Source organism: Microchirus variegatus, assembly GCF_963457635.1.
Source record: "Microchirus variegatus genome assembly, chromosome: 18".
In the NCBI taxonomy this organism is placed as follows: domain Eukaryota; kingdom Metazoa; phylum Chordata; class Actinopteri; order Pleuronectiformes; family Soleidae; genus Microchirus; species Microchirus variegatus.
Window position 1 is genome coordinate 10,332,310 of NC_139819.1, and position 24,212 is coordinate 10,356,521.

At 38.5% G+C, this 24,212-nt stretch overlaps 1 protein-coding gene across 2 annotated transcripts in view; it reads left to right on the forward strand.

Annotated features, from left to right (window-relative positions):
- The window catches only part of ipo11 (importin 11), a 92,821-nt gene that overhangs the window by 8,539 nt on the left and 60,070 nt on the right, over window positions 1-24,212 (forward strand). For both annotated transcript variants that reach the window (XM_083904891.1, XM_083904892.1), the window contains exons 5-14: window positions 2,419-2,622; window positions 8,541-8,673; window positions 9,271-9,329; window positions 12,748-12,796; window positions 16,684-16,754; window positions 16,908-17,100; window positions 18,273-18,413; window positions 19,021-19,064; window positions 21,854-21,944; window positions 23,522-23,569. In XM_083904891.1, coding sequence (XP_083761017.1) covers window positions 2,419-2,622; window positions 8,541-8,673; window positions 9,271-9,329; window positions 12,748-12,796; window positions 16,684-16,754; window positions 16,908-17,100; window positions 18,273-18,413; window positions 19,021-19,064; window positions 21,854-21,944; window positions 23,522-23,569 — 1,033 coding nt within the window. The remainder of the gene's footprint in view (window positions 1-2,418; window positions 2,623-8,540; window positions 8,674-9,270; window positions 9,330-12,747; window positions 12,797-16,683; window positions 16,755-16,907; window positions 17,101-18,272; window positions 18,414-19,020; window positions 19,065-21,853; window positions 21,945-23,521; window positions 23,570-24,212) is intronic.

The window sequence follows — 24,212 nt, forward strand, 5'->3', positions numbered from 1 at the left end:
TTTAATAAACAGACCGCCCCAGTTCGACTGTAGGCGTGCTAATGGCACTAAAGTAGCTAACGGAGCTAACTGGTAAACGGTGCCTGGACTCCGGGTGCCAGCGCACGTAAACATGACGTTGCTTGTCTTTTTCTGGTCAGTCATCATGAAAGCTCGCCATGCGTTAACGTGCGCTTATGTTGATGCAGTTGATGCCGTTAACCGCCGCTAACGCGTGAACGTGCCCAGCACTAGTATATAGCACTTTTCTTGTCTTGATGACCATTCAAATCTGCTTTATTCTACAATTTAGCCGTTCACACCGCTTCACTCACACATTCATACAGCTCATTCACGTGCAGCGTGTTTTCTATCACAAATTTTTATTACTATTTACACGCTGCTAACACAGCAGTCGGGAGCAACGTGGGGTTAACGTGTCTTGCCCAGGGACACATTGGCATGTAGACTAACGAAGCTGGCAATCAAACCCACAACCTTCCAGCTGAAAGAAGACTCGCTCTGAGCTACATTCACCTCTAGTATTCAGTAATGACAATGTGTGATAATGCTGTATATTTTCCCGATTTCATCTATTGGATCACAGAGTCTGCTTTTTTTGGACTGATCAGAGATCGGCAGATCTACTCTCCTTTATCGTTTACTCTAGATGCAGAGCTTTCAACATTTATCTTTCTGATTAGTGGTTCCCAAACTTTACAGTCCCGTACCCCTTCAGACAATTGGCCTGTTAACATGTGTCCGTCAGTAAGACAAAATCAGAGCACGTACTCATTAAAATGAGAAAAATGTTCCTGTTGAAAATGACAAACTCTGGTTTCTTGATTGATTATTGCATGGTGTTAAATTTAGGGAGGCATGCGTTTGAAGGTGGAGATGCCTTTTTTGCTCTGAGGAACTCCCTGACTTCTCAGTTTTTTAAGTCCGTTCCTTTTGTAGCTAGAACGTGGACAGAGTGTCTCCACTGGTATAAGTGAGTTGATGCATTCTGATTATTCTGATCGATCGCTGCACACGTTTACAGTATCATTTTGCAGTCTTCACTTCAGCGATGACGCGCTGCTGCGCACAGCTGAAGAATTCAGACTACAGCTGCCTGCTGAAAACATAAGAACCCTCGCTCGGTAGAGGGTCCAGTAGGGGAAATTACCATTAAAACATTTTAGAGTGTTTGGCATCTTTAGCAGACAGATCGATATACTCTGAATCAGCTGTGCGCGACAGTGCGCCATCGCTGCGGCGAAGTGCTCGTTAAAACGACGCACAAACTCCACGCAGGAAAATACATTTTCCTTAAGTAAAGTGAGTGAGGCTTAGAACACAATGTTGGTGTTAAGAGAGCTATATTATACAGAATATAATTCAGAATAATCCCAGTCACACAGTCTATTCCAGTGGTGTGTTTATGTAATTCTGTTTTTACTGTGCACAATGTCCTGTTTTACAGTATGCCAGCACAGTGACTCATACGTATTGAAGTCAGTAGATTCTGTGTGCATCAAATAGATAATATTTTGCATTTAAAGCTCATGACTGAGAAATAACATTGTCAGTGTTGAGAGCAATATTGATTGGTTATTGCCAGAGCCACAACATTTTAATTTATTATAGGTTTAAGTGATTGGGTGGAATTCAATTGTTGCTCTGCTATTTATAGCAGTTGATATGTTGTATATTGTGCCAATGTTTAAATTGTTTCATACAAAGCAACAATAAATGCTCAGCAAAGAAATGTAACAACAAAACAAAATGTTGTAAAGGATCATTAAAGGCACTGATATGGGGCATTATACTCAAGGGTCAACAAGTTTCTTGATCAGCCATTTATTTTATAGATGTCAGGAGAATGCTGACACACAAATAATTCAGGAATCATACAGAGTGTAATGCATCTGGCTGAGGGAACATGTGAGGTGGCCCTGAATGGTCGCCATCCATCCAGCCCTTTTTTTTTCTCCAGCTTCTGTGTCCCTGAGGGAAAGGCTTTCAACCTCACGACTGATAGGGTCCATATGGCAAGCAGTAAATGTCATTTAAACACCATGTGTCCCTCCAGTCAATAACCGGTGCTTGTCAGATCATAACTCCAGAAAATGTGAGTTTTCGCATTCAAGCACATTTTATGAACTGGCTCACCTTTCTTTGAAAACTGACTTTTTACCTGGGTGCAATTTCAGCAGTACAGTATCTAAGTTAAGAAATTACTAAATTAAAATAATTGTTTTCCCTTAAAATACAAATATACTTGCATTTTAAGTAAAACATAAACTGGACAAACAGTTGTTTGTGGCTTATTTTAAGACACATATAAATACTGTTGAGTGACCCAGGAAGTTCAAGGTGTGATATCATCTTGTGGTTATTCTGTGCCTCTGGTATGTGATTTCCTTTTTTCTTTTCTTCTTTTCCCCCAAACAGATAGCCACCCAGATTGCAGTACTCATAGCCAAGGTGGCCCGTCTGGATTGCCCCAGGCAATGGCCAGAGCTCATCCCCATTCTGCTGGAGTCTGTGAAGGGTCAAGATGGCCTGCAGCAGCACAGAGCACTGCTAACCTTCTATCATGTCACCAAAACACTATCATCCAAACGTCTGGCACAAGACAGGCGGCTTTTTCAGGATGTAAGTTGACAGTTTTTGTTATTTTTCAGTCGTTTTTTTCCCCCACTCTTAGCTTAACATCTTGTTTGTCATTGTTAGTGATTCAGTATCCTACTCAGCTTGTTTGTGTTTGAGAAGTAGGTTTGTGGACCTGAACACAACAGGTTTTGTAGTGTAGTGTAGTTTTGTGCTCTCGATTTTCACCTATTGGTATCAGCTTTCTTACCTTGTAATATAATTTTTCCCCTGTAAATATTTGCAGATGAAAAATAGGATCTTTGACGTTGCAGGTGTAATTTGCCTGTAGGAGATGCTGTTTAGCTATAGAAGAAATATAGCAGCCAGATTTTCTGTACATACATTTGTGGCTGTTTTCGTGCATGACTCCAGCATGATTGACGTGTTTGGGTATAGATTTGCCCTTGTTGCTGGTTTCTTGTGAGAGAAACTGTGTGAATTAATGTTTCATTCACAGCGTCAGAGTAAGATGATCAGTTTTTTCCCCCATCTGAGGTTTTAAAGAACATGAGACTTGGACAGAAAGGCAGTCAGAATGAGAAGTTTTAGGATAATGAAATTATCAAATCGGGAGGAGACAGATCAGTGGCAGTAACTGAGACCAAATAGTTGGACGTCATGCAGAGGCACACACTGTGCCAAAATGTGTGCCCTACGGCGAAACAAGGAACGCAGGCAGACTGAGCCCCATTAAACAGTGCAGGTTTTTAAATGATGCACTGATGACTTTGAAGCTAAATGGTCTGTGCAATTTTCCCTCTCTATCCTTTCATAGCAAAGCTGGGGCTTTGTAGACACTACATGTGCACATGATGGACCAAACCTTTTTTTTTAAAGATGGCAAATTATTGTGACCCAAATCACAATATAAATCTTGACAAGGGCAAAAAAACAACAACAACCCCATATAACCTTAAGTAAAAGTTTGGGAAAATTCAACAAATTTGATTAGGGACACCAAAACCCCCCATCTGTTGGTCCCGACCCAGGCTTTGGGAGCTGCCACTATAGACTATTTTTGAAGAGGTGACACTGTCAGGATAATGCAACACTGCTAATTCTGTCGGCATACTACATCCTTTGAGTCCTCACTGATTTAATCTGGGTTATTTGATTTCACCCCAGCACCTGTAAATACTGTCTCTTGTGGTACGACTCAGTCACCATCTCAAACAGCACACCTTATTAGACCTTGGGCTGAACGGTAGCAGGGGAAGCTAATTATGACCCGACACAACCTTCATTGTTTTCATTAACAAAGTGAGACTTTTAAACTCTTGAGCAAGGAAGACCGTAATTATATAGTGGGTTGTACTTCCTCGTTTCCCCGGACATAACCAATGCTGTTTTTTCACAGAAATACATGCCTTAATTTCTAAACTCACCTGTTGACCTTCTCAGTTGGTGGTGTTTTGTTTCACTCACTGTGTTTCACTGTGTATGTTTTATGAGGTTTGCAAAAGTACTGAAATGTTTGCGAGGATGGTTGATCATCTTTTTGTCCTCATTGAGTGTTTGCGCCTGTTCAGGTGTTGGAGCACACTGACTGCATCTTGTATGTTGATGAGACACTGCAAACAACACAAGTTCTTCATTCTTTACTGGTCCACGCCGAGCCGGTGCCTAAATAGATCATAAAATAGAAATGGAAGGAGGGGAGTGATAAATAGTTGGAGTGTGGCTGTGTAGAGGAAGAAGTGATTGAAAAGGCTGCTGGTGATGGGTCGTATATATAAATAAGTTACTGAGTAATGGGGAAAATGTAAAGATAAAGTTGGGGTTGTGTTCACAGAGAAGCAGAATAAGATTGGGTCATTTAAGTGATCTTTGCTTCCCAACTTTTAGAAATGTGATTTAAGAAAAGAAATGGAGGAAGTCAATAATTAATTTCAGACCTCTTGTCAATAGTGCTGGGCATTGATTAAGCATTTTGATACAATATCAATAATACCAAAAATTCAGTATCCAAAATTCAGCTTCATAATAATATTATGAATCAACCTCGAGTCTGCAAAATAATTTTGCAGACTCGAGGTTGATTCATAAATAGAAAAAATATGACCTTTACCATGGAGTGTGGTTTGAGTTATTTAATTAAAATCTTTAATTTAAAGTCAAAGTAGCTTTGGCTCTCAAAACACAACACAGACACACTCAACAACACTCCATATTCTCCTTTGGGGAATAAGCACTATTTGTATTTTTAACTTCCTGCACATGTGGAGACAGCCAATCATTAGCACTGTTAGATCCCGGTCAACACAGTATGCTGATGAAATTAAATTTTTAGGTATTAGGTACAGTTAGGTCCATAAATATTTGGACATCGGCACAGTTCTGTTTATTTTGGCTCTATTCACCACTACAATGGATTTGGAATGAAACAAACAAGATGTGCTTTAACCACACTTTCAGCTTTAATTTGAGGGCATTTACATCCAAATCAAGTGAACGGTGTAGGAATTACAACACTTTCTATATGTGCCTCCCACTTTTTAGGGGACCAAAAGTAATTGGACAATCATAAATCAACCTTTCATTGTTTAATACTTGGTTACAAATCCTTTGCAGTCATTACAGCCTGAAGTCTGGAAGGCATAGACATCACCAGACGCTGGGTTTCATCCCTGGTGATGTTCTGTCAGGTCTCTACTGTAACGCTATTCTGTTCCTGCTTGTTCTTGGGGCATTTTCCCTTCAGTTTTGGTCTCCAGCAAGTGAAATGCATGTTCAATCAGATTAAGGTCAGGTTATTGACTGATACCATTCCATATTTGCCTTAAAAAACTCTTTGATTGCTTTTGAAGTTTGCTTTGGGTCATTGTCCCTCTGCACTGTGAACGCCGTCCTATGAGTTCTGAAGCGTTTGGCTGAATATGAGCAGATAATATTGTTGGAAACACTTCAGAATTCATCCTGCTGCGTTTGTTTGCAGTTACATCATCAATAAATACAAGGGAACCAGTTCCATTGACAGCCATACATGCCCACACCACGACACTACCACCACCATTCTTCACTGATGAGGTGGTATGTTGTGGATCATGAGCAGTTCCTTTCCTTCTTCACACTCTTCTCTTCCCATCACTGTGGTACAAGTTGAATTTGGTCTCATCTGTCCAGAGGATGTTCTTCCAGAATTATAACGGCTTTTTTAGGTGTTGTTTGGCAAATTCTAATCTTCTTTCCGGTTTTTGAGGCTCACCAATGGTTTACATCTTGTGGTGAACCCTCTGTATTCACTCTGGTGAAGTCTTCTTTTGATTGTTGACTTTGAAACACCTACCTCCTGGAGAGTGTTTTTGATCTGGCCAACTGTTGTGAAGGGCTTTTTCTTCACCAGGGAAATAATTTCGTCCACCACAGTGGTTTTCTGTGGTCTTCTGTGGTCCTTTGGTGTTGCTGAGCTCACTGGTGCATTCTTTCTTTTTAAGAATGTTCCAAACAGTTGATGTGGCCACACCTAATGTTTTTGCTTTTTCTCTGATGGGTTTGTTTTGATTTTTCAGCCTAGTGATGGCTTGCTTCAATGACAGTGACAGCTCCTTGGATCTCATATAGAAAATTAACAGCAACAGATTCAAAATGAAAATGTCACTCCTGGAATCAACTCCAGAACTTTTACCTGTGTCATTGAAGATGAAATAATGAGGGAATAGCCCACAATTGTCCATGAAATAACTTTTCAGTCAATTCAGGCATATCTTGTTCGTTTCATTTCAAATCCATTGTAGTGGTGTATAGAGCCAAAATAAAGAGAACTGTGTCGATGTCCAAATATTTATGGACCTAACTGTATATATAGAATGGCAATGGTATTGAAGTTCGATACCTCAGTTCAAGCTTTCAGACCACTGCAATGAAGCTATTTGGTGGTGATGTAATCTGTTGTCAGGGGGACTTCAGTGTTTGTAGTGAAGGGTACTTTTTTAAGCTCTTATTATGTTTCATAATCCATTTCAGTGCAGTGGTTATGCCTTCTGGGTCGTAAAACAAATTGCAGTCTGGGCCATTGAAAAGCTGAAAAGCATGTTGTCCTTTACAGTGGTTTTTTGAAAAAAGTGAGCTGATTGTGTCATTATCTGTTTTGTGAATGATACCAAAAGAAAGTGTAATTGGTTGCAGACACAATTGTTTAAAAGCTCGTTTAAAGGTCATATATTATGCTAAATCAATCAAATCCCCCTCAGTCTAAGTACAGGAGATAAAACACGAGATGTTGACTTCCGCGCTCGCCGGGACGCCACAATGTGCTAAATTCCTGGAATTGTTGTCTTGCGGAGCTCTGCTTTGTCCCTAAAAAAAAAAAAAATGCGAGAGTGCTGGCGAGGGCAACGGCATCTGCAAACCGGAAGTCCTCGAAAAGTTCTATTCTTGGCTCCACAGTGCAGCACAGAGTCCTACACAAACTTCCAGCCTCAGAGGATTTATCTGTCCAGTGGATACATGTTATATATAACGGCAATGTGCCTGCTAGAGCCTGCAAATCATCACTTTTCCAAATGCTAACTGCTGTTAGCTCCCAGTAGCCTCTGTGGCTGATGTCATTTCCTGTCCCTTAAGTTTCTTTTCCTTTTTTTTTTTTTTATAAAAGAGATACTACTAAACAGGGTGTTCTGAACAGGGCTGTTTTGGCAGGGTGTCATGTCACAGACATGTTTATTAGGACATCAGGGAACTAGTTTAACTTGGAGAAATGGGGTATAATATGGGACCTTTAAGTCATACTAATATTTTAGTGTCTTCTTAATTTTTCTTCGTACAAATTTGGACTAACTCGCTGGTGTGATGACCACGTATTCTATTCAAGCTGTTATAAACATGTTTTCAATAACGGGACAAACGTTGTTGTAGAGGTTATTTAAAGCAGCTTGTGTTGGTTGAGCTATAATTACACTCTGTGGTTGGATGATGACTGTAATTTTATTCTGCAATTGACCGCTATGAAATGCATTGAAGTCCATTTTGCTTTATATACTAATTCATGTGTTTAGTCTGCATGTGTTAATGAAGGTCAATATTGAGATAATGCAGAAGCCAATAGAATAATTTACTGTGGTGGTTTCGTCACTTTTTCAGGTTTTATATGCTGGGTTAGTTTGGGATCTGAGGAATGGAATGTGGCGATCCCCAGAGAAATCTTTCCAAAGAGGAATCTTGCCCGCTCGGCAGTTTTCTATAAAGAATCTATCAAAGCCTGCGCTGCGCTGTCAAAGCAGGGATTTCTCTTTTAGTAGTCCTGTCACCACTGTAACCACTGATTCCGACCTGGCCTCATCAGTATTACCCACTACATTTTGAGTTGTTAACTTCCTTTTCTGGTGTTTACTTGAACCTTTCAGACTAAATGAAGACTATCTCAGAGTGTCGTTGCTTTAAGATTGAGCGACTGTGTTTGAGACGTGTGGTCACATTTTCCCTATTTGTATATTTTTATGAACAAAGCTCATTACTGTTTCTTCTCAGGTTTATTATATTCTCTGAGCTACTGGACCAGAGTATATGCGACACAGCTGATGGAACTGAGAGTACTTTTGTCTGCCTCCTTTAATGATCTTGTTTTCCCCTCTGCAGGAGAATGCCTAAAAAAAGAATTGTTTTGGGTCTACATAATTCTATGGTAATGACTGTAATATTATGTCCATTCAGGGCTATATTAGACCCATAATTCAGAGGTCACTCTGTGTTTTTTACTATGAGTGTATTACGTGCACAATATTAGCACAGTCATCAATGTAACTGGCTTTTATGTCTTTGCTGTCAGAGGTGTTGCATTGCATGACACTCGGTGTGCCTAAACATCTGTGATTAACACGTGTGCCAAAATTAACTTTTTGCGGCATTTGCTGAATGTAAACAGTGATCCAGAGTAGTTTTTATTCGTGTGTGTGATTGACTCTACTGTTGGTGTGTGTTGGCAGCTGGCGTCTGGCATCTACAGCTTCGCCTGCTCCCTGTGGAGTCATCACACCGACTGCTTCCTCCAGCAGATCTGTGCCAGAGATGAGGCTGCAGCACTTGGCTCACTGGAGAGGACACTGCTCTCTCTTAAAGGTAGTAACATATGCAGACACGCAAACTCACACATGGCCATACAGGCAACACACACACACACACACACACACACACACACACACACACACACACACACACACACACACACACACACACACACACACACACACATCACACATCACACATCACAACTGCAGTCTCATGCTAAATCAAGGTGCAGTGATCTAAAAAGTATTTTTTATTTAATGGCCCTGAATAACTGATAACAGTAGTACACTACTTTTTTCATCATTGTAAAACGATAAATTGAAAATGATCTTATCTCTCACTCAATATAACTATGAATTAATGAATGGATTTGTATTTTGAAGAAAAAATAATTAATTAAACAATATATTTTTTGAATATTATGTAGTAATAAATCATTATAATCCATTGTTGTGTCCGAATGCAGTAGGAAAAAAGGGTGAACTTAACAACCCCTACCTTTTTTTAAACATTCTTAACTGTTTTTTTTTTTTGTTTTTTTTTTAAATGTCAAGGACAATACAAAGATGTATAAAGAGAAAAAAACAGTCCATATCACCCAAACACTGTAAAAGTTTTATAAATATTTTTCCTGTCTTTCCTTTTCAGTGCTTCGTAAATTGACTGTCCATGGATTTCAAGAACCACAACAAAATATGGAAGTGATGGTGAGTTATTTTGCCTCTGGCTGCTCAAGGATTGGCCGTATTTTGTTGATAATTGAAAGGGCCCTACGCCTTGTGGTGGTTCAAAGAGTCGTCTGTGTGAGATTTTCAAATCCATGAAACTGTTTAATCAAATTAGTCAAACTTTTTACAGATTAAAAATAAAATCTTAAATGTGTGTCTGAGCCTTGAGGAAACCAAAATCCTAATTTGAACAACATGTCCATATGCTTTGAACTCCAGCTACATTGTGACTACTACATTTAAGGATTTGTGAAAGAATAGAAGATAGGATATTTCGTGTCTGGAATGATAAGGGTGTATGCAACTCTGAAAACATCACTTTGCCATAAGAGAAACATCCACTGGCACAGCAGCTTGTGTTGTTTGTTGAAAATAGGCAGCACTCTTGCACTTACACAGTGTCTTGTGTTAACAGTGTGCCTTATCGCACACAGTCAGTGTTGTCACATCACCCTATTAACCCTGATGTGGAAGAGGAAAATGCATTCAGAGAGCTCCAACACATTTAGTATCAACTTATCCACAAGGAGAGAGCTTGACTCCTCATGTTTTAAACACATGTAGTTCAAGTTAATATAACATTTCTAAATTAACATATTTAAATATGACAAGACTTGATTTTTTGAGAAGCCTTAACATTAGCCAACATATTTTCAACACTCCTTAAATCCAAAGATTTCCATTGATGGTCAGGGACGGTTTCATTCGCTGCCATTTAATGATGTCTTCCTAATGATCTCTAATTGCCTTTTAATTGCGGAGCTGCTGCTGTTATACTTGGGGTTTGCCTTTTGAAAATCATCATAAATAATAAACTTTTAAATGCTCTAAATGCTCCTCTGCATTTAATGCAATGCCAGAACGCTTTAGTGTGTAGCGGTGCTTGTCCTGCAAATATTTCACAATAAAAGTTTTGGGGGGGAGAATTAAAACCGGGAACAGAAACATTAGACTTATTTTTACTTTGAAAAGAGTACAGGATGTGTTGGGTTTGTGATACACTTCTTGAAAAAACAATTGTGTGGCATGCAAAACTTAAAAAACAGGATCAGGAACTGAGCTGAAGCTCATACCATGCTGCTCCCTGAGTCCCAGAGATCATCAAACTAGGATGGTTGATTGTATTCACTGTTTACTGACATGTGAGCTTAGATATGTGAACAATAAATCCTTGAGACAAATGTATTGCACAAGAAATATTTTTTCTACTAACTAAACTAACTAAAATATAAGTCACTGAAGCAGCATCGCTTGGTATAAGTTGAGTTGTTTTTTCCGACTGGATAAAGCTCAAATAAAACAACAAGAGTTGTTGAATGAATGTAAACGTGCATTGTCAAAAAAGTAATTGTTCAATGTCAGTATTGGCACGTTGCTTCTGTGTTACCTGCATCTGTCCTTCTCCCACGGTGTTTGTCATTATTACTATATAACACAGATGACAGAGACACTTTATCGTGGAAAGAAATCAATACTCTAATATTCCACTAATGAGACAAGTTTTTGCTTGCAGGCTGAGGGTTGTTGAATGGTTAAAACATTCACATTAAAATGTAATTTGCCTTGAGCTGCGGCTTGTTATTCCAGCTCAGTGAGTAGATGCGGTGGTTTAGAGTTAATATTTCATGTTAAGATGTAAAAGCTGTTAATATCGCAGGCTCGCTACTTGCAGCCTTTGCTGATTGATACCATTTTTCATGCTTGTTATTGTTCAGTTAATGCTGAGTTGAGACAAAAAATATGCTCCGTGTGAAGCCACAGCCTTTCACAGCAGTCGGGTCAAGGCCATTGTTCCCAATATTTTAGGTTGTAAAATATGTTGAGGTTGTAAAATATTTTCAACAAGACTAAGACTTATGTGTCCTTGTTTCTTGTACAGAAACAAATCCCTGACCTCATGTCGTCATGCATCAGCATCCAGTTGCTCACTGATCTCTGAGGGACTTTATAGCTTACTTCATTAGTTTTGTTTTTTCCTGTTGTCTCTTTACATATCTGTACAGTGGAGTCTTACAGCCTAAAGATATGTTATTTTTTTGTTTTCAGTTAAATGTGTGTGTGTGTCTGACAGTCAGGTTTTATGATGTGGAACAAATGAGAGAGAAAGAGAGTTCATAAAGGGAACAGGTGAGGCAAATGAAACTGGGAAAATAGCGATGTCTGATAACTCCACGATTATCTCATCTGTTTGCTACATTGCCAGTGGTCTGTAAGACATTTATTGTAATGAGTCATAAAATTATCATGATATGTCATGATAGACTATCTGTTTATTCTGTTCATTACAAATAAACCTCACTTGTTTTTTTTTTCTAGATATATTGTTTGTTCTTGAACTGTGGATCTGCATGATTCTATTAAGTATTTTTAATCCCAAAATAATGATGAATTATAAAAGAAGGCACATCTGGTTGAGATGTTGCGGTAAAAGAAATCCAGCACATAAATTGGGATCATCTCTGCAGATGTACATAATCATACAGAGCTGAAACACTAATCAAATTTTAGTCTTAAAATGCCATAAGGATGCACGATATTGGACATTTTGACAATGTCTGATATGCTGCTGTATCGAGAGTGTTTGGGCCGATAAGCAATGCAGATAGAGTAAGATATTGCAGATATTTTTACCAATAAACTTCTTTTTTTTTCCTGTGCCCACATTCATAGGTCATTTAGTCTTTTCTGTAGTGAATATAGTAGAAAAATAATAGTTGGAGAGGTCACATGTCCTTGCAGGCATCTCTAGTCGATGCTAACCATTTGTCATCGTTTTAGTAACATCTCAATTCATTTACTTTTTAAAATGTATCTTGTGTATTGTCCTTGTCACTGCTATGAGCCTCACTCCCTCTTTTGCTGGCAAACCTGTTGAATTATTCACTGATTCAGCTGAAAAGTAGCGCATTTGTCACTTCTAATTTCCTGCATGTTCTATGCAGGTATTTTCTTCTCTTTTATCACCTTGCCTCCTCTTTCCGTAAATATCTTGCAATCAGCTTTAGAAATATCTGCCGCAGTCCTTGTTCTCCCTCAGCCTCCCACCCAGTTTCTTGTCCTTAGTGACAATTTTTGACACTGTCGTTGGTAGCTGAGCTGTCCACTGATTAATGCCCATCTCAGCAGATTGCGTCTTTGTTTATCGTTTAATTTCCCATGCTAAGCCACAGCTACACAATGATACAGAAAACTGACTCATAATGTATAACTGACATTTTCATTTCTACCCCTGAATACAATGACAAACATGTACGTGTGCCTCCTACCGATACACACATACGCAACACACTGAACTTATTTCCTCTGCTTCTGGATAATACTGATGAAGCAATCACCAGGGATTCAACTGCTATAATGTCACAGTGATTAAACTTCATCTCACCCTTTTTGTTTTCAGGGTTTCCTGAATGCAGTGTTTGAAAGGCTAAAACAATTCTTGGAATGCTGTGAGTACTTGTCTCATTCTCTTTTCTTCAATCTCTGATCCAAGGCTTTAGTAAACAGTCTCAGTTACAGTAGCTTTATGCATGCAGAAGGTTGCTATTTATAAGTTTGAAGATCCTCCATGATATGCAAACTCCAAGTCTCATAATAGCATTGTATGGGTGTCAAATTAAAATATCAAAATGACTTCTCTGAAAAGGTTAAGCTTTAATTGAGGATTTCTCTTTTAAACCATTAGCAAACAGACGATCTGCTTCTGTATACAGTGTGTGCTCACTTCTCTTTTATTTAAAAACTCAAGAAAAGAGAATCTTTGTTGTTTCAGATCTTCAGAGCGCAATTTAAAGATGCATTGTAATGGGTTATTTTGGAAAATCTTTCCTCATTGATGTTGACCTCCTCTCTCACTTATTGGTGTGACCGTGAGATCTAATTATAAATAATTAAGTAAAGTAATCTCACTTCCCTGTCCCAAATCAAATAGTGTTTGTTTTTCTTCACCGGTCTTTAATTGGTTTATGTGTGAGATGATTTCTGACTGTGTCGTTCCCCTGCCTAATGTCTTCCTTTTAACAGGAATTTTACAACACTAATACACATTTAAGATGTTTTATGTCTCTTTTTATGAGCTGCTTACAGTCCTTTAGTTTATCGAGTTCGGATGCCACCTTCTCCTGTATTTACACACAGAGCTAACTGGAGGGAATTGTTAATTGTTAACTTAAGGAAATGAAGGTGTGACAAGGAGACTGCAATTTGGCAAAAATTGTTTTGATGACCCTTTTTTGGGATCCATCCTGAATGGCCGACTGTTTATGTAGAGAAACACGGCCAGGCCTCTTGCAGATAATGTGGACTATAGCCTACTTGAGTAGCTTGGAAGCTCACCAGTAAATATAAATGGATATGCAAAATTAATTTATTAACTAGATCAGTTATGCAAAATTAACTTTATAATAATTTAAACCCTTATATTTGGGACTCTGGATGCCCTACCAGTCGCCAAAGTGTGAAAAAAAAGAGGACTCACTCCTGTTTTTGTGGTCCTCCTCAGTCTAAGTACAGGAGATAAAGCGCGCGGTGTTGAAGTCCACAAAAAGATAGCTGTTAGCTCCCAGTTGCCTCTGTGGATGATGTCATTTACTGTCCCTTAAGTTTCGTTTTACTTTTTTTAAGTTGGACCTAAAGAGATACTACTAAGCAGAGTGTTCTGAATAGGGCTGTTTTGGCAGGGTGATTGAACTGCTGTGGTGCTTCATCCTTATTTTGAGCAAAGCATGTCACAGACATGTTCATTAGGACACCAGGGAACTAGGTTAACTTGGAGAAATGGGGTATAATATGGGACCTTTAAATTAAGTTAAATATCTGACTCTTATTTCGACTAAAATTCGCATGTCGGATTACACCATGTGAAGTTACTTTTCTTTCATAATCAGTTGATTCTTCCTTCCCTTGTTTCCCTTGAGTGTCTCTCTCTCTCACTGCCCAGACAAAGTGTTCAGTCAGTTCACTGACACGATTTGGCTGAGTGCTGTCTTGGTCTGCATTTCCTGTGGTGGCATAAAGGTTTGAACAGTTGGGCCAGTTAAAATCCCAGTGCTCTGTAGTGTCTCTCGCTCTCTGGATCCAGACCTTCTGCTCTATGCAGCTACGTTGGCCCAAACTTCACCGTGTGATCTCGCCATCGATGATCCTTTTTGCTTTTCCGTATAGGTTTGTCATAATAATGCTCAGTGAGTGAGATAAATCTCAGAGACCGCTCCATGAGCTGTCATAGTGGCAGATGTTGGCAAAAAAAAATTATTTGAGATATCAGCAGCAGCTATCACTTCCAATATTTATTCTGCTGATGGCATCAGAGACAGTGTCAGGGTCCTGTTGGTATTTGGTCCGGACAGATAGAGGAAACACAGAGGCAGGTCACTGTCTGTCTGTGGAGAAATATCAGCTCTGCACAGTCTGATAAGGTCAGCTTTATAAACTGGTGTTTTTGGGACAGTCCTTGTGTCCTGTTCTGATGTCTGGCTCCTGCTGCTAGATGTTTATCCTCCGTCCAAGGTCACATGTCTATTTCTGCAAGTCACTACATTGTTGACAGCTTCCTTGCTCGGCTGATTGTATCAGAAATAAGACCCCTCTTGTAGCTGTGCTAGATTTTCATTTTCGTTTGAATTATCCTATGAATTTTATTTGTGTGTTTCAAATCTGCGCCCTCAGTTTGCTTCACATCACTAGCTGTCAAACACCTGCATACAAGGACATTATAGTATGGATACAGAAGTAAAAAAACCAAAAATGTATCTGTACAGTATCTTAGAGGAAGCAAGACAAAAACCTTTTTTTTATTACGTTACACCATGAGTTGCTGAAATAAATGTGTGTATAAGAGGAAATACAACAATGACTTTGGCCTCTTTGCTGATTTAAAAAAAGAAAGAAAAAAAAAGTAGTTTTATGGCGCCAGCATGTACATTAGAGAGTGCCATAGTCATTTTTTGAAAAGCTTTTATTACCCCACTTTATTATATATTGCAAAAACTGTAATGGGTCCATGTCACTGTCCCAAGGAAAGTAGGATATAATGGGCATTTGGCCTTGAAGGAGGAAAAGTTTGCTGCAGTAAATAAATTCATGCTGCAGGAGTTCAAATGAATCTCTCCGGTTTTTGAACATTTTCTCCTTCCTGTTTAGCAAAGATGAGCTCAGGCATCAGTCAAAGCAATTTTTCATCGAATGCTCCCCGTCATCCTTCATATGCTTCCGATGAATAATTTGTGACTCTTTTAAGGTCTGATCATCAAAGAGCGAATGCACCTTTTCATTACAAATAATCAAACCGTGGCTTCCGTGGCGTACGCTAATTGTCTGTTTTTAGTCAGGTTACACTTGTAGGTTCAAGAGACTATTGAAATTATTCACACGCACTCACAATAGACATAATGTTTAATCAACCTTTTATTCAAGTGAGACAAGGGCTGCATGATAAGAGGAAAAATGTGATATGCATTAACATTGTTAAATATTGCAATGACAATATGACTTGCAATAAAAAGCAATTATCCACATTTTATTTTCTGCCACAGAATAAGAAAGGAATAGCCATTTACACACATTTTTACAGTGTGCAGAGTAATTGCTGTAAATGTGAAAATAAACTCAAAAGGATACTTGGAACAGGAGTACAGCAAGTATTAAGGTAAAATACATTTCTCCTACTTAGGAACTGCATTAATCACAGAAGTTATTAAATCCCCCTGTCATCTGGTGAATCAAAAACTTTCTGTTTAGCCTTTAGAATATACTGTATGTCGACCTTTGTGAATGTTTTTCCATAACAATGCGTTACTCTTTTTCGCCCGAAGCAAGTTGAGCTCTATAAAAGCCTGTTCCTATTTTTATTTTTTTTTTAAGCTATAATCATGCTTTGATGGACATAAGCCTAATACAAAAAGTTGGGGATCGATTAAACACTCCTCCAAGAAAGTTTAATGACTCTACATTGCTAAATACAGTTTCATTACACTTTATGTAAGTAGGTCTGGGATGTTTTTCTTATAATGATGCTGATTCACTGGTGTCCCAATCAACATTTATCGATAACTTTGAAGCTGTATGTATATATTTATATATATATATATATATGTGTGTGTGTATATGTATGCATGTGTGTATATATATATATATAAATGTGTGTATGTATGTGTGTATATATATATTTGTGTGTGTATGTATATGTATGTATGTGTGTGTGTATATATATATATATATATATATATATATATATATATATATATATATACATATATGTGTGAATATATGTATGCATGTGTATATATATATATATGCTTCTGATAGAAATGGTGTGTGTTTTCTTTTTGTGCTTTAGGCCGACGGGTTGGTCCGGATAGTACTTGCAGAGAAAAACTGGAGAAAACGATCATACTGTACACAAAAGTTGTGAGTGAAATGTTAATATGTGATAATGCACCACACACGGGTTGTATATATATTGTTGCAAAGAAACAACTGACTCATTTTGATCTTATGCTTTCCTCTCCCTTTATGTTTGCTATCTTGTGTCATTTTCTGTCATTCCCTCTTTCTATATAGTTGTTGGACTTTTTGGAGTATCACCCATGTGCATTCCTACCCCTAATCCAGTGCTCCCTTGAATTTGCCGTCAGCTATGTGTTCACACCTGCAGGGGAGGGAGTGACCTTTGAACGCTTCATTGTTCAGTGCATGAATCTCATCAAGATGATTGTTAAGAACGATGCCTACAAACCTTCAAAGAACATGGATGGTAGGTCACAAGGTCTTTGGGATATTGGGGTGCTGAAGGGTGGAGGATAAAGGATTAATAAAGTGATAATACAAGGGACGAAAAACACGGTAGATGAGTGATGCATGAGGAAAAATCAAAATGAAATGAAAGCAGGACTTAAAAGGAAATTTAGGCAACTCCCAGTCTCAAAGAAAATGCCACAAGCTCTTCAAAGTTGTTCTCTGAGAGTGTTTGGAAAAGCACAGTGCTGTAATGCCATCAACATCACTCGCCCTGGCTCATGTTTATTTCAAGCTGCAAGAGGCCTCTAGTGCTTCGTTAGTCATAGAGCACAAAGCTCTGTCTTTGTTCTGCAAGGTACTGTGGTGTCTTTCTCCTAAGCAATGCTTAGTTGACAGTGAAAGGAGCCATATTTTCGTGGGTGTTCGTACCTTGGTTTCAATCAAATGTGTGACACCAGTCCTCGGCGTTGCCTTCCATTTCCCGTTCCCAAAGGGGGAAACAAAGTCTTTCATGTCACAATGTTAAATTCAGTGGATTGAGCTCACAGGTGTTCTCTTTTTATATTCGGTCAATGCTGTGTCACATTTGAGTGTATTAGAAGAGGGTTATTAGTATAGCACAAGCAGTGATATTTGGGTCATACATGAAAAGATGAGCAACCTGTCTGATTGGATGTCAGTCTGGAACTACATGTTGTTCGTTTTAGGACAGGATTAACTCTTGTAGTAAAATTCTTCATACATTTTGTCAGTTTCAAGAAAAATAAACAAACATTCTATTTTGATTAGGTAAAAATGAGAATTATTAAACTATGGTATGTAGAGTTTCACTACATTTGCTCATTTTGTTGACAATGGGACACAACTGGGAAACGAGGCATTGAGAGACACAATGGAGGAGAGCTGGTCGAAGTATATGCCAGAGATTAGATTACCCAGGCTAATTCTGAGTAATATAAACATAAATATGACTTCTCACATCCTTGGCTGAGGTTATAAGTGAAGAGACTATTTTGATTCTTGAGTCCATTTGTAACAAAGGAGTTTGCCTATAATTAAGCATTTTGAGCATGCATCCTTTTTTATATTTAGAAACCCTATGTGCTAATTTTAGCACTATTTATTTTTTATAAGTGTATATTTTCATCCCTTTGTTTTCTCTTTCATTCCCTGTCCCCCCCCCCCCAGAGAATCTGGAGGCTCACAAGATCAAGACAGCATTCTTCACTCACCCCACACTGACGGAGATTGGACGCCGGCTCGTCTCACACTATTTCCTCCTCACAGAGGAAGAGCTGGCAATGTGGGAAGAGGACCCGGAGAGCTTTGGTAATAGCACATCTCCAGATACACAGGCTAAATCCAGTGTTGGGGCTTATCTAGACTTGCAGACTGGTTGAGTTAACTGGTATCTTCTCTGAAGGTCCAGGACAGTGAGGGTTAGTCGGTTCTACAATTCATTATGTGGCTTTGGGTGTAGACATCAGCAAAACTTATTTTATTTAAATGTATGCTCATGAAGTTGGGATGCACATTGACATATATACATAGACGCTGCATTGACTGCTGGAGAATGTGTCAATGTCACTGCCACCTTGGGAGAGAGGCGAGAATGATGCCCCACGAACACTGTCCTTATTATATACAATGATTGTCAATAATCTTCTCTCATGGAGTATGAAATGAATATGAATTAGAATTAATAATAATCTGTTTGTTTTATTCTAAAAGGACAGTTTCCACGTCTACTTGTATTGGTTTAGAGGGCGCATCAGGCCATACCAAGATACTGGACACAGTGCTGTATTACAAATAGCTGTGATTGCTCAGCCAAGACTGTTTTTAAAGCTACAATAACTGCTCAGTTCAGTTGCTCATCACTGAGATGACGACAGAGATTTTCTAATGGAGAACCATTTCACATGTTTTTTTTCAGCCGTTGAAGAAACAGGTGGAGACTCTTGGAAGTACAGTCTGCGGGTAAGTAAAAAAACACAAGTGAATGAATGACAAACGAGGATCCTGCCTCTTATTAACACCACAATAACATCATCTCTGATGGACAGAAATCCTAAGCATGTGTTGTACAGATCTAAGGATGTTAAATATCTATATGTATATTAAGTACATAACTTCCTGGTGGTGAGGGCTGTAAACACAGCCCTAATTGTATAAAGTGTTTCAGAAACCAGTTACAGACGGCACCTTTAAAAGATACATTATAGCAAAAGGTGTAATTACTGTAATATTGTCACAAAATGTTCTTTATTTACAAAAAAAATCAAAGTAGCATTTCCTGTGAATACACTGAACAAAATGTAAACATTACAGCTTATAAATGAGTCAACATTCCCCAGGGCTTTATATCGTATCTCCTTGGCTATGTCTAGTTGGCAGGGGCTTATCTTTAGCTTCAGTCATGACATCATTTCTCATCCACTGGCTTTTTTTTTTTTGTCTACCCCTTTTTACTCTCCTCTTCCTGCTCTCTGTTGAACCCAATTCATTTTATCGCTTTAGATGACAAACTTGTACCTCGCTGTTTCTTTGAATTACACTAAGATGCTGTCAAAGATCTTCATGCATTAACACAAAATCTGTATTAAATTGTAAATAGCTGATATAATTAATACAACTGTCAAATAAGAGATTAAACAGTATCAATAATTTCAAACACTCTCTCCTGGGAGGTGATGAGAGGGTACAGATGGTTACAGATTACAGACGATTTTTAGCTCATGCAAAAGATTCAAATGTCTTTATTGTCATTCCAATGCATGTACACATTCAGAGGCACCATTAAAATACTCAAGAGTCACACATCGGCACACTGTCATACTCTTGTTCATGGATCAAATGTCACTATCCATTTATTCCTTCCATGGTCACCAATTCTAATTGCTGATTATGGATCTATATCCTACCTGTCTATAACCTTCCCAGCTGAACAAGGGTTTTGTGTTTGCCCTGATGTCATTGAGAGATTGGCTTTTTAAGAGTGTCGTGACCTCTGGCCTGTTGCCAACAAGGTGTAAAGGTTGCATGCTATGACCTGTCACTGGTTCATGCACATATCTATATCTATATACAGTATCTATATATAGATATAGTTCCCCGTGATAAGATTGCTTATACCTATATTCAATGTTTTTATTTAAAAAAACTTTAGCACATTACAGAAACCAAACGGGTGATAAAAACACTCAAATGCATAATAGAAATAAACATTGAACAAAAATTGCACTCGGGCCATTTAATTATTCACCTCCTTTCCTCAAAGGCAATCCTCTCCTACGTCTCATTATAACACCTTACCTTGCCCTGACTGGCGGCAGTTCATCTTTCTATATGATATTGATTACAAACTGCATTTTTTAAAAGTAGCTCAAATTCAACGTGGTTGTCCTTTTTTAGCTTTAGAAATTAAACATTTTACATTTTATTTATTTCCTTCTTTTTTATTGCATCAAAACTAATTAAAGGGATACTTCACCGATTTGAATTTGGCTTTGTATTGCTAGAATAGCAGTAGTATTTTTTAGAAAATGTGCTTCCATCCCTCAGTTTTTCCCTGACTTGTAAAAAAATCTGTTTTCCCTTATCGAAATGTGCCCTCCTGTGAGTCAAATGACACGTTTTGCATCACAGTAGGGCACATTTTGAAAATGGAAAACAGATTTTTTTACAATTCAGTGAAAAACTGAGGGAGGGAAGCACATTTTCTAAAAAATACTACTGCTATTCTAGCAATACAAAGCCACATTCAAATCGGTGAAGTATCCCTTTAACTGTTATTTGTGGCTGGGCTATTATTTCTATGTTTGAACACATACGCACATAGGTTTGCACAGCTTAGGAGAGTGAATTGATTTCCATTTGTTTCGACGCACTAAATAAAGTGTTATCCTTGACAGTTGATACCCTACCTCGGTTATGGTGAGTCCTCCGACTGCATGATATATAGCAGAGCGTCGGTAAGGATTGATTTCTATCTGCTCATTTACAGCAACTACAAAGTTTTTGACCATAAAAACAAGTTAATGTGTATATATACGTAGACCTCCATAACTAACATATATGTGCAACAGGACATATCAGTCTTGATACATTTAGTGGATATACATACCACATCCGGACACATCTCCTCAGTCTTTCATGTCTCCATTTTTGTTTCAAAAGTATCTGTGTTTCAATGTTATTCAGCTGCAACAGCAACAGTCGTTCTCTCTCGGACGCCATTGCTCACTGTAGCCAGAAGCACGACAACCTTGTGCAGCGACCCCTACTGATAGGGCGGAAAAATTGCAGTGTGTATCCGGCACCACAACGGAGAACTATGAAGGCTTGAGGGGTTTCCGTGGTTACGCAGTTGTAGAAGTATAATGTTGGCTTAATTCTTAACCAGTTCCTCAGAAATTAGGTCCTGTATTCATACACAGACAGTTGCACATGGACGGAAATATCCTCACAATGTCACAAAGACCTTACAGTGAATTGGGAGCTCAATACATCTGCTGTTGTTTGCGTGCACGTTTGTCATACCCATCCCTTTTTTTTTTTTTTTGTGTTGACAGAGGATACAAACAGCATATTGATGTCAGTTATTCATGATATTTTTCCATGCAACACCATACAAGTGTTTGCTAAGAATGTAGCGTACTTAGATAAATGCTAATGAATCCTGCTGATGACCTCTTTGACGGCGTGTTGTCACACATGGATTCTGTTACTTAACTGTGTTTTTTTCTATCCCTTGTTCTTCTTTTTAGCCTTGTACAGAAGTATTATTCCTGGATATCTTTCACAACTACAGCCAGACCCTGACGCCAGTATTGCTTGAAATGGTTCAGAATCTTCAGGGTGAGTTAAGTGTTAATTCAAACATTGTTACACGCCAAAAAAAAAAAGAAGCAATAATTTGCCACTTTTACACCCACCTAAACTATAATGCTGTTTAATGCTGCCCTAAAAGAAATCCCATGATCATAAGGGTTATAAAGTCGTAGGAGGTGTGCTGCTGCTTCTGCTGTGTTTTATTGTTATAGTAAAATATTTTGTATTTCATTAAATATATTATGTCTTATTTGGGAATTCTTTGTTTTTCAATGCATTTATGCGTTTTGTACTTTGTATTAGCTCTGTATTATACTACTATAAAGTTAAAATCAGCCTGCCTTGGACATGTTGTACCTTATATATTCCTCATAGCACAAAATGGGCCTCAGATCTCTGACCCTATTTCCAATTGTGTTTTGTATGGAATGGGTGACATGCCTGATAACAACCTCCATCAGTACAATCACCCTCGCATGTTTTTCACAGAAATAGGTTGTATCCATGGCAGTAACTGACATGGTGTTGTCAGACTAATGGGTATTGATTGAACACATATGCCGTTTTCCTTCATGAACACCTGGGTGATGGATACAACAGGAAAGCAGGTGTTTAGTACAGAGCCTGCTGAGATGTGTGTGCAGGCTTCTGCAGGAAGCACTAACCCTAACACTGAAACTAGTGATGATGCCGAGTTGCTGTTTACTTGCCAGTGTTGGTAAAATCTTTAGGATGATGATGATCATGCTCGTCAGGTGCTGCTGATGACCAGTCCCTCTTTAAAAGAGTGTGACAACAAGCATTTTGTTATTATAAAGTGTAAAGTAAATGATCATAATAAAAGTGGAATGGCACTGCTTATATAATTAGACACTACTAGGGCTGCAACTTTTAATTGATTGAGTTAATTGTCAACTATTTTGATATTGGATTCATCTTTGAGAGTTTTTTTTTATTTTTTATTTTTTTCATTAAAATCATTTTGATACTTATATTTGGGACTCTGGAGGCCCTACCACTTGCCAAAATGTGAAAAAAGATGACTCATGTTTTTGTGGTCCTCCTCAGTCTAAGTACAGGGGATATACAAATACACACGATGTTGACTTCCGCGCTCACCGGGAACTCACAAGACTCTAAATTCCTGGAATTGTTGTCTCGTGGAGCTCCGCTTTTCCTTAAAACATGTGAGAGTTCTGGTGAGGGCACCAGCATCTGAAAACCAGAAGTCTGTGAAAACTTCTATTCTTGGCTTCACAGTGCAGTACAGAGTCCTACACAAACTTCCAGCCTCAGAAGATTTATCTGTCCAGTGAATACATGTTATATATGACGAAAATGTGCCTGCTAGAGCCTGCAAATGATCACTTTTCCAAAAAACTTCATCCAAAAGCGCTTAATGACTAATGTTGAAATGTGACTCATAGTCCAGTTTGAGTGGTAGTTAACATTGTGCAGACCGTTTACCATTAGTCAACGTGTCCATTAAATCCTACAGGTCCTCATCATTATCATTGGAACGATTTTTAAACATTAGAGGATTTGCATTAAGAAAGCCCTCTGGCTTGTTGCATAAAATTAACATTGTGGAAGTATCTTTCCAGGCCCCACCAACGTGGAAGACCCCGTCCAGCTGCTAATGAAGGATGCAGGTGAGTCATGCCATTGAAAAGTTTGCTGAAATTATTCTTAAATGTTTAGTGTGTACCCTGAAGCCTGGCAGAGTTGCTTGTCATTGTTATCTTTCCACAAAATGCAAAAAAATACGTGGCGAGTATAACCAGGGTCAATTGTATACAGACATCTCGTTTCCCCGTCTCACATCCCACTCTACATCCCTGTAGTGTTTATGACAGTTTGACAGGTCAGGGCTGATTTTATGGCACACACAACTAAATCACAGAGTTAGGATAACCAGTTAGGGGTGGGGGGGGGGGGATTTCTGATGTGTCGTTTTTCTCTCTTGAAAGATTATGAATCAATGTGGGAACAAATCTATCATCAGAAATGGCAATAAAAACAGAAGTGAACTAGCAGACTGGAAAATACACTTAAATTGTATTAATATCTTTCCCTCATAATGTCCGGGCGGACTTGAAGAGAAATATCAGCTGTCTGCTTCAGCGTTTCTCACTCCCTGGCTCGGTCTATGGGTGCTGGTCATTTAGTTTTTCTCAATAATATTTTATAGATACATATAGCAGAATTGTAGATATGGATTAACTCAGCTGGAGGCGCACCCAATTGCTGCATTGTCTCTCTCTCCCCCTCCCTCTTTGTTTTAGACAGCCAATA